This window comes from Malurus melanocephalus, unplaced genomic scaffold (assembly GCF_030028575.1).
Source record: "Malurus melanocephalus ecotype Western Australia unplaced genomic scaffold, MMel_1.1 scaffold_335, whole genome shotgun sequence".
Taxonomy (NCBI): Eukaryota; Metazoa; Chordata; class Aves; order Passeriformes; family Maluridae; genus Malurus; species Malurus melanocephalus.
In genome coordinates this window covers 1-10,295 of record NW_026623567.1, presented here as the reverse complement: position 1 = coordinate 10,295, position 10,295 = coordinate 1, and the positions used below count along the sequence as shown (strand labels likewise).

At 46.6% G+C, this 10,295-nt stretch overlaps 1 protein-coding gene and 1 long non-coding RNA gene across 2 annotated transcripts in view; both read right to left on the bottom strand.

Moving 5' to 3' along the window:
• LOC130580450 (V-set and immunoglobulin domain-containing protein 4-like) overlaps positions 1-2,349 on the bottom strand; it is a 4,690-nt gene extending 2,341 nt beyond the window's left edge. The window contains exons 1-3 of the mRNA XM_057377954.1: positions 2,217-2,349; positions 526-882; positions 117-398 (exon numbers count right to left, since the gene is read on the bottom strand). Coding sequence (XP_057233937.1) covers positions 117-398; positions 526-882; positions 2,217-2,271 — 694 coding nt within the window. The 5' untranslated portion in view covers positions 2,272-2,349. The remainder of the gene's footprint in view (positions 1-116; positions 399-525; positions 883-2,216) is intronic.
• Positions 2,350-9,088: 6,739 nt separating this feature from the next.
• Positions 9,089-10,184, bottom strand: LOC130580451 (uncharacterized). The gene is made up of 3 exons (XR_008966105.1): positions 10,113-10,184; positions 9,396-9,473; positions 9,089-9,151 (listed from the first exon to the last, which is right to left on the bottom strand). It is a non-coding gene; the product is annotated as an uncharacterized LOC130580451 (long non-coding RNA).
• Positions 10,185-10,295: the final 111 nt, after the last annotated feature.

The window sequence follows — 10,295 nt, the reverse complement described above, 5'->3', positions numbered from 1 at the left end:
GTGTCAGAGTGCTGAAGGCGTTTGGCATTTCCTTCTTTGCGGGCAGGGCAGTGGGATGCTGTTCCTTTGCCCTGCAGCAGCGTGTTGTGTGGGCAGCTGTGGCCGAGGGCACTCACCTGTCACCGTCAGCTGCACAGCATCGCTGCGCTGCACGGCTCCGTTGCCAATCCTGTTGTGTGCCTCGCAGAAGTACGTGCCGCTGTCGGAGAGGCGCAGGCTGTGCCACGCCAGCTCAGCCCCGCTGCTCAGGAGCGCGGCTTTCCCCGCCGGGGAGCCCCGGAACCAGCGGTAGCTGATGGGAGGGGACCCGCTGGCCTCGCAGCTCAGGCTGGTGCTGGCTCCGGCCGGCAGCGTCAGCCCCCGCTCTCCGCCTCTGATGATGGGCTTGGTGGCTGCCACTGCAACACAGAGCACAGGAGCCCAGGTCACAGAGCCCTGCATATCGTGGGGATGGACCCTCCACTCTCCTACCTGCTCTTGGTTTAACTGGGCTACACAAGAGCAGGGCTTTGTTGCTGGATTTACCTTTGACAACTTTAACTGTAGTGGTCATCTCGCTTGTTATCAAGCTGTTATCTRTAGACCTCCAGATAACTTTGCAGGTGTAGTGTCCACTGTCAGGCATTTCAAGGTTCTCAATTAGGAGTGAGGCATCCCCTGGGCTGTGCTTTGGGACACTGACTCGGCCTTGGTATTTAGACAGCAAGATGTGGTCACCAGAACCATCCCTCCGGAAGATGGTGGCRGTGCTGTACTCTCGCTCCACACTCCAGCTAAGCGTTTGCACTGTGWAACCTTCTGGAGGCACATAGGTACATGGTAAAGTGGTGGATCCCATCCATGTGCCTGTGATCTCGTGGACACCAGATAGATCCAGGAAGGCTGCAGGGAACAGCAGTGGAAAGGAAGGAATGAGAATACAGCAGAAGAGGGAAATCTCTGGATAGACAGGGCTCACTGGGCAGTAGACGCCAGTGTGCGGCCATGTCTCAGATGTGCTGTAGACCACAGCCACTAAGCCAGCCCACATCATCAAGCATGGGGAAGTGAACAGCTGCCTTGACCTCATGTCTATTTTTATTGTGTGTCTCTCTGGGAACTTGCCAATTCTTAATTCTTTCTCGGTACGGAGAGGCTCTTTGTGGGCAGGAGTGTTTTGGATATTCCCTGCAGTATGGACCTGAAACAGGAATGGTGGACCAAAGCCAATCCTTTTGCTTTAGCCTTGGAAAACTTCACACCTGACCGAGGTCAGCACCCTGCCGAGCATTCAGGAGAAGAGTGGGCATATTTTCTCCACTCATTCTTCCAGTTTGTCCATCGGTGTGCCCATGGATCCCACAGCTCCTCTGGGAAGTACCTCTTGTAAGTAGCAAATCACCTGAATTTCATTTGACTTGGCTCWCCTCTCCCCATACTCCTTATTCTTCTCCCCTTTCCCCTCCCCAGAAAGACACTGGTTATATTCAACAGCTTTAATTCACAAGAGGTTGCTTGAGAGGCAAATCCCAGAAACCTCTGAAACTGAGCTGTTTTTTTATGATGAAATGGGAATATATTTCAACCCATTTTTCTAAATGYCAAAAGCAATGCTGCTGTCCTTCTGTGTACAACTTGTAAGAGAACTTTTCTCCTATTTCCCAAAACTTTCCTCTGCTGCTGCCAGTGTCATACATGGCCTGAGAAGGGCTGTATTCAGTCATGGCATAGGAAACAAAGACAAGGTTCCAATCTCAGCTTTCCTGATGCAACCAGAGAGTCACTGGATAGGAGAGACCAAGGGGAACCAAATGTGCCAGCATCGGATCTCAAAATTACAGCTCCTCTTCTTCCCAGGGCCATGCTAACAGATCCATGAGGATAAGTAATTAAATTCTAGTAGAATGCATATTCCAGCTCCGCTGAGACTGTTTTGAGAGCTGGCACACCAGCTTGGGTCCTTGCCAAGGGTCCCAAAACCCCATATTCTGTTCTTGCCTTGGTGCRGGGAAGCTGACTTGCCCAGTACTGCCCGTTTGCTGCACTCTTGAAATCATCTCCTTGTATCTGATGCCAAAAGAGACTCTYGTGAATTCTCAAGCTCTATGGTTAATACAATAAGCTAAAGACTTGCTGCACTGGTCCATTAAAAGATGCTATAATTCAAAAGATTTTCCCTACCCTCTAAGWACTCTGATTCTGTATATCTGTTCCTTTACATTGAAGCATTTACTCACCGTTGCAGCTGATGAAAGTCATCATGAACACCACTGTCCGCCCAACTTCTCCCATTGTCCCAGAACTGCAGGTCTGTCCTCCTTCCCCCAAGAGACCCCCAACCTTCTGGGATCAAACTGCAAGTGAAGAACACTTCCTTTTATTCTGTCKTTGTCATCTAGGATCCTCTTTCTGAAACATCACGAGTCCATTTCTCTGCTGAGTTAGGTGAAGGGTGAAGGCAGGAGAAAGGCTGTATGGATCTTTCCAGTCCCATTCCCTGYCCCCATCCACTTCTCTTGATACAGCCCAGRACCCAACTGGCTTTTTGAGCTGCAAATGCCCATTGTCAGGTCATGCTGAGCATCACAGACTCTCTCAGCAGACATTTCTGCATCAATGGTCAAGATCATGGGCAAAAGTATTCATGTTTCATGCTCTGAAAGCACATGCTGTGTTTGCCAAGGAGGTGACTTATGACTGTCACRGGACATTTTGAGTGTGCTGTGTAGGGTACCTTTAAAAATACTTCTAAGAGTTATCTAGGTGTGATGTACCAAATCGATCTGTGCTTACTATTATCAAAAGTAGGAAGACTCACAGAAAGATAAGAAAYGTGTATAAAAACAAACTTACTGACTAAGTGAATTCTGTTACAGGCATTTAATGAGTCAGTAGAGCAGCTTTTTGGYATTTATTCAATAATCATGCCTTAACATGTGGTTCTAACAGCAGCATCAGGAAAACAGTATCTTTGAGCAGGAGGCAGATGTGTCTGAAGGACAGGGAGCTGGGACAGAAAGGGAAATGGGGTGGTTTTGCCACAGCCTCAACCCATCACAGCAGGTACCTGTCTGCTTGGGCTGAACCATCCACCTTGCAGCTGAACCCATCTCTGGAAAAGCCATCTCTATGTCAGTGACAGCTTACTGCCTGTCTGCCAGAGTCATGAGAACTCGAAATTATCTTCATTTTCCCAAAGTTAGTGAGCTGATGAGAGCCGTGTGGATCTCATTTCAGCCCCAGGCAGAGGCATGCCCACCCGTGGGGTCTCTGCTGGCTGTGACTGCAGCTGAGTCGTGCTGATTGCTATGGTGGAACTTGCCAGGAGCAGAAAGCTAAATGTTGTGTTGCAAGACCCGGAGCAACAAATTCATCCAGGGCTCCAGGCTGAGAGCCACACCCACCATGCTGCTGAGGAAGATGATGGGGGCAGCAGCACCCATTGTTGCAAAGTGTCTGTGTAAGGCATTGAAAYTTGATTTTTGCTGACTTTTCTTCTTGACATCTTTGCTACAGCTACTAGTKGGGTGTCAGAGCACATGGCCTGTATCCATCTGCSCATGCTGCCCCYGAGAAGCCTTTAGCAATGTTTGAGRCCTGCCTAAAAGCAAGCAAATAAAGAAAAAACCCTTGGTAAAATTTCAAGCTATGTCACTCAAAGAGGGAAATGTGTCCATTTTCATAGAGATGGTTAAAACCCAACCTTTTACACACCCTGGTCCATGAGTGACAGTAGAACCTCATCCCAGACAAACAGTCTCCTACATAAAAGTGTTCAAAAGAATCTGGGTTTTAGGGAACATACCCTGGAACAAGCTGAAAACCCAAGCTAAAACTGCTGATGGGATTATTTTTTGAACCGGACATGCAAAACTTCCTCAGATTCTAATTATACAGGATAAAAAAAAAATTACTATTTAACCAGAGCAGACATGAAGAACTGCAGTTCCACAAATGTGATGTACATGACATCTTTCTCTCCCTGGACACAGACACAGTTGCTTGTCTTCTCCCTGAGTCACACAGTCAGCCCCTTTCTTCCTTACCAAAGGGACTCCTCCTAGTTTTGAATCTGAGCACGAGAAGAAAAAGCCTTCAATGTCTCAGACATGATGGCTGGCTAGCTGGTTTATTAAAATGCAGGATTTTATCCCAGTGTGCCTTCTCTGGGTTGAACTTGGTGCCCTCTCCCACGCAGTGTGGTGGGTGAGACACTGTGTAGCCTGTCTCCCAGGTACCCACCTTCCTCCCACCTTTTCAAGTATCATAGCTTAGGCACTCTTTATTCTGCAATTTCTGCCACTCATCTTGGACTAACTAGAGGTGACACAGTAAARCCCCCATGTCCCCAAACCTGAGCACAGATGATCCCTCAGGCCCTGGTCATAGAGGCTCTGCTGAGCCTGCATCTTACATTCATGTTCTGCCAGGGGCCAGAGAAGTTTGCTACCATTTTTTTTTTTTGTGATAAAATAAGATCCTTAGTGTTCAAGGTGAAATTCTGTACCCAACTATGAGCAAATCACCAAAAAAGTAAATAACTGAAGAATAAAGGTCTCCAAGTGCTCTTTTTGAACCATATTCACTCAAATGAAGCAATTTTAACTTTAGACATTCTTATTTGGTCCACACATCACTAACTCACAGATCTGACACAACAGACTGAGTTTTACTAAATATTTTTTAATGTCCCACGGAAGCTGATTGTGTGATCCCTCCCAGMCATTCACACCACAGTTGTGTCACATCAGATAATCATACAGTCAGTCATCAAAACACAACCTTGTTCCACTTAAAGAAACAGAAATTAATGTAAATTAGCATCTCCCCTTAAAGCTTGTGTAACAAAAACATGATGTACAAGTGCTCTCTCTGAAGAAAATTCACTTCCCTTCCCAGGAATTCTCAGGTCAATGACATTAGTTCTAGGTTGCCCAATCCTGTTTTTTTTGACTGGAATGTCTTTCCATTAGCACCTGACACTCCTTTTGCACTCTGGTGAGTTTTGAACTGATGCTCAGAGACCTGAAGATGCAGAGCTGTCCTGAGTGTGAGCAGGACAGCTGGGGGTCCACTAATCCTTTGTTTGTGTCACCAATATCCCACTCATCTCTTGGGTCACATCCTTTGATTTATAGCTGTCTGCATGGCTTTTAATGGGATRCAGAATTGCCCTGTTCATTATTAAAAGACTCTTCATAACTCTGCATGGTAGATTTACTCAGGGCAGTAGAAATTGCTCGTAACTCACCCTCCAGGCCTTTTAAGCTGGGAGGAAAGTACTTCCTGAGTACCTCCTGAGGAGCTGTGAGTGCTTGCTGGCATTCCTAAATGAGGCAGTTGTGCAGAAATACACACACCAAAATATGYGAGGCATGTGTAAGCAATCCTGCCTCAAACTTACGTAAAAGTATCTAATTTCTTTCAAATATCAATCATGCATTTAAAGAAAGAACAGAGAATGTGAGAACCATCAATTCCCAAGCCAGCCACATCCTGCCCTGCTCACCCACTGGGATGGGGATGCTGAGCAGCYCTCAGTGCTGGCTCTCCTCCCACCACACAAAGGCTGGAAACACTGGTCCTTTTGGCCACATAAAGCAGGAAGTTTAGCACAGTGCTCCCAGCCTGGGACCTGCATGTCCCAGCTTTCAAAGGGCTTTCTTGGATAGAGGTGGTGAGAGGGAATCGAGGAAAACAAAATCAGAAGTTCCATACAGCAGTCTGTAACTGAAGCTGCTGACGAGGTCTGCGTTTTCACTGCAGGGATTGTGAAGGAAGAGCAAACACTGCTTGTCCGACCTATTTTTCAGAGGAAAAGGTGAAAAGAAAGATATGTATTTTGTCTGAGTGAAGGTGCTCTTCAGGACTGGTATCTGCAGAGCATTGCTGGTTCTCAGGAAGTGTCCCCTACTTCATACACAGATTCCTGGGGGTTCCCCRCACAGTCAGACACATTCTGATTTAYTTCTTCACAGGTTTTGTTTTCCCTGGGCTCCATCACGTAGTTGTTTTCAGTGGACATGATGGGTTGCTCATAGTGACCTACGCTGTCACTGCTTGAAAAAATTGCTGCTCTGGAGCTATGGCTGAAATCAAAACACAAGAAGAGTAAACAAAGCATGTCCCAACCAGCAGGATTTTGACCAATATYATGGTCTGACTCAAACCCATGTAAACCTGTGCCACTGGACTATGACAATCTTCAGAAGGAGAGAATWTCATCCTTTGCTTTCAGCTGACAGAAGAACCTTGAGCATTGCTTCCAACCAAGGGAAAGTTTCCAAGGAGAGGCAGCAAAAAGTGTGCAAGCAATGCCAGGATTACCACCATTGCTTGGCCTGGCACAATCAGACAACTGCTGAAGATAAATAAATATTTCTAAAGAGTATTGGAGAAGGGTAAATTGAGAACTGAAAGCAGCCCATATCCACTGTCTGGCTTATGGTATCTAATGTTTTTTAAATGAAAATAAATGCTCTGAGGAGAAATGTCATCAAAGCATTTGTTGTGTTGCTCAGGGTTCAAATGTTGCTCAAACTGCTGCCTTTCACACTGCTGGGGAAGCCCTGCACTGGGATGCTGGCACATCCCATTGTGATGCTCAAGTCAGCAGCACTTCAATTCATACTTAGAGAAGTGTTTCTCTGTGTATGTTTTGACTGGATTATCAAGCTTTTCAGTAAAACTTCCACGGGTTACAAGCAGATCAGGACATGAAACCTCGACAGAGCTACAACTTCCTGCCACACCTACAGTTAGAAGAAGCAAATTCAGCCAGGGATATTTTGAGGATAAATCAGAGTATAACCRGTGGTCTCTAGAAGGAAAATTCCTTTTCTTTGCATTTGAAAAACACTGGGAATTTATCCTTGAGAAAACACAGGGAATTTAGCCTTGGCAATCATATTCAGTAGCCCTCCCTGGCCTGAGGAATTAATAAACAGCTCTTGCTCATTTTTACAATTCTGGTATTGTCATGAAAAAGATCTTCCTGCGTTCTGTGTTGCTGTGGAAAGCTCACAGACCATCCTACAACATGCTGTTGAACTACTTGTGAACCTCTTCACCCAGACTGCTTAAGGGGCTTTTCATCCTGACAGCTAATAGCAGTGCTTTGTATTTCTGCTCCCATAGAGCCCCCCAGAACTCATCCATGTGCCAGATAAAGGGTTATACTCACAATTTTACATCATACACTTGAGCTGGAAAAGAAAAATCAGAATTAGTGTCAATAATTTGCATTTACATCCTTAAACAATAATTTCTTCATTTATCTTCTTGGTGGAAGAAAATGACTTCTGAAGACAGAATAAAAATGAGAGCCTTGGATATCATGTCAAGTGGGTRATGACTCAGTTTCCCAGGAACAAAAACAACCCAGCTAACACACAACTGGGTCAAAATAACTGCCCAATGTCAAAGACAAAGTTGAGGTTAGAAACTAGAAGTTCCCAGTTTCCCCATAGAAGTTCAATAAAGAACCATTTTGAAAGTGGTTATTCTGGATTCCTTTAAAAAAAGAAAAGATAAAAATAAGAAAAATGGCAAAAGAAATATCTGACAATTATTACTATTAGTTGGTGGCATGGAGTCATAGAAAGGTCACTAGAGAACCAAAATAGGAAATGAAGTCCGTGGGATCTCAAAGGCCAAAGTGCACCTGTGTGCCCTCTGCACAGAGCAAAGCACAGCTGCTGAGGAGGGGGCTCCAGGGAACATTCGGTCAGGGGGGTTCTGGTGGCAGTGCCAGAGAAACAGAGGCACTGAGTGAGGGTATCCTGTGACTATAGACCAGAGAGGAAACAAATTCATATGAAACAGGGAGAATTGACAACGACCTCTTCCCTCTGGGTGCCAGCTTTGGGAACTGTTGAGCAGCAGCTGGTGCCAAAGGCATTTCCCAGCAGCAGGACAGGATGAACCCACTGCCAGAGACTTTAAAGGTTTGGAACAATGAGCCTGGCCAAGMAGGTGAGTCTGAACCCTGGGATGTCTGTGAGGAGCAACAAGAAACAACCATCCCAAGGCTCTGTGCAGAGCAAGACACATCTCAGGATGGACTGCAGGGCAGGGACTGAGCTGCCCTGGAGCCAGTGCAGGGATGGGAGGGTGCAGCTCCCATCTTCCAGGTGCCTGGAAGACTCTCCTGACTGCAAGGACTTCTCTGCCTCTTCAGATTTCCCACCCTCTGTGTTAATCCACTCCTGTCATCTACTGCCTGTACGGTGCATGTGCCAGAGCTGGTGGGTGCAAACACATCTCCAGACCCCCAAACCCATGAAAAGTAAAACCATGCATGCTGGGCATGCATAAAACATTTAGGTKTTCTAGAAGATCCTACTCACCATCTTTGGGTTTTCTAATGCAAATGATAAGAGAGATGACAAGGAAAACCACAGCACCACACAGCACAGCAATCAGGATGACCAGGTACAGGGACAAGCCAGTCCTCTGGAAATCTGAAGCAACATAACAGAGGACTTTCAGACCCTCCTGGGTGACAGCAGCAGCAGTTACATGACAGTTACCATGTCTTTTAGGACAGCAACAGGGCATGCAGAGCTGTGCCCCTGCAGAGCCATGTCCCCACAGACCCTCGGTCCTGCAGCTCTGGGTGGGTGCAGTGTGAGCAAAAACTCTGCCCTCAGCTCTACACACATCTCATAAAGCTGGATGTGAGCTGGGCACAACAACTGCACTGCATGTCACGAAGCAAAGCTTTCCATTCACGAGTGCTGCTCAGTTCTGTTTGGAAATTGTCTGAACCTGTCACRATGCTGCAAAGCTGGAGGATGTGTAGATCTGCTTGAGGCACACACTGAGACTTTTCTGCTGTTCCAGCTTTGACAGTCTGAGATAAAAATGGACCAGCTGCTCAGGAACACAGYAACAACCCTGTGTGCCTCATTTTTTCTTTTAATTCTTCTGTAAAAACATCCGAGGTCTTTTAAAGAGGCACCATGAATAATCTGGGTCTTTTGAGAACAGTCATTAATGCAATTTGCAGCCAAAAAGGCAGAATACTAAAAGGGCTCCTGACTACAGAGTATCTGGTTTGGGTCCCTAATCTTCTTCTCAGCTGGGTTTTGCTCTTACTTACCAYGAATTGTATCATTCTTCCCTGGATATCCCACACCACTCTCGGAAGTCATCGCTGTTGTGGGCAGATCTGCAAAACAAACATGAGTGAAAGGCTGACAGTGCATCTCCAGCCCTCATTTGAGCACCAGGAGATCTGGGATTAGGGCTGTAGGATCAGGAGAGAATGCCTCCATCCCCTTTACAAGGCAGTGAAAACAGGCCAGCTGCAGAAATGAGACCATAGAGAGAGTACATGTAGTACATGTATCTACCATATATTCCGTGTATACACAAACTACACACACCCACCAGCCCTGTGTCTGTACACACACCTGCAGTAGTGGTGGRGCCCCATGGATCCCAGGAGATTCCTGAGGTACCTCCAAACACCAGCTCTGTTCCTGTTTCTTCTGCAAAAAATAAAGGAAAAATCAACACCTTCCCTCACTTTTCAGTRACCTGCACCAGCATCCACAGCCCCCATGTGATTGCTGGAGCATCATGAATCCAAATGGAACATAATCCAAGCATAGAAGTTTTCCACAAGCAGATTTACTCTAGACCAGGCCTAAATTCCCACATCCCATAAAAACGAATGGGAAATTACAAGGCTTCACTCAAAAATGCTGTTCCTGGTCAGGTACATGTTTTCAGTCAGGTCTGAAGCAGCTTTTGCATCCCTCGTGTCTGCCCCTGGACACAGCAGATCTGCCTCCCCTCAGTAGCTCCCATTCAGGGTCAGATAACAAGGAAAAAAGCCCCTTAGAAAAGAACCAGACCCAGACTATACTATCCTATACGCTCTGAAATTAGGAGGGCTTTTCAGCAGTCCTAAGACACGCATGGTCTCTCCTAAAGAGACACAACCTCTTAGCAAGCAAAAAACGCTCTGTGGAATGGAAACTGAGAGAAGGAAGATTTACTTTCAGAAACTCCTGGATTAAAAACTGTCAAGACTCTGTTCCCTAGCAATAAAAGCCACAGCCAAGCACTGGTGTCACACTCWGCCCCAATGCCCCCTCCTTGCCATCAGCTGTCACCGCTCTCACCCTGATCTGTGGTTGAGTGGTGTCCCTCCGTGGTTCCCACACTCCTCTGCAAGGCTGCTGTTGTTGTGGGCAGAGCTGCAAGGTGAGGGGAAGGGAGAGGCTTACACAGGGCTTTGGGCATGCTGGTGATGCTGCTGTGATACAGAATGCTCCACAGGTGGGACAGGAGCAGGAGGAAGCAGC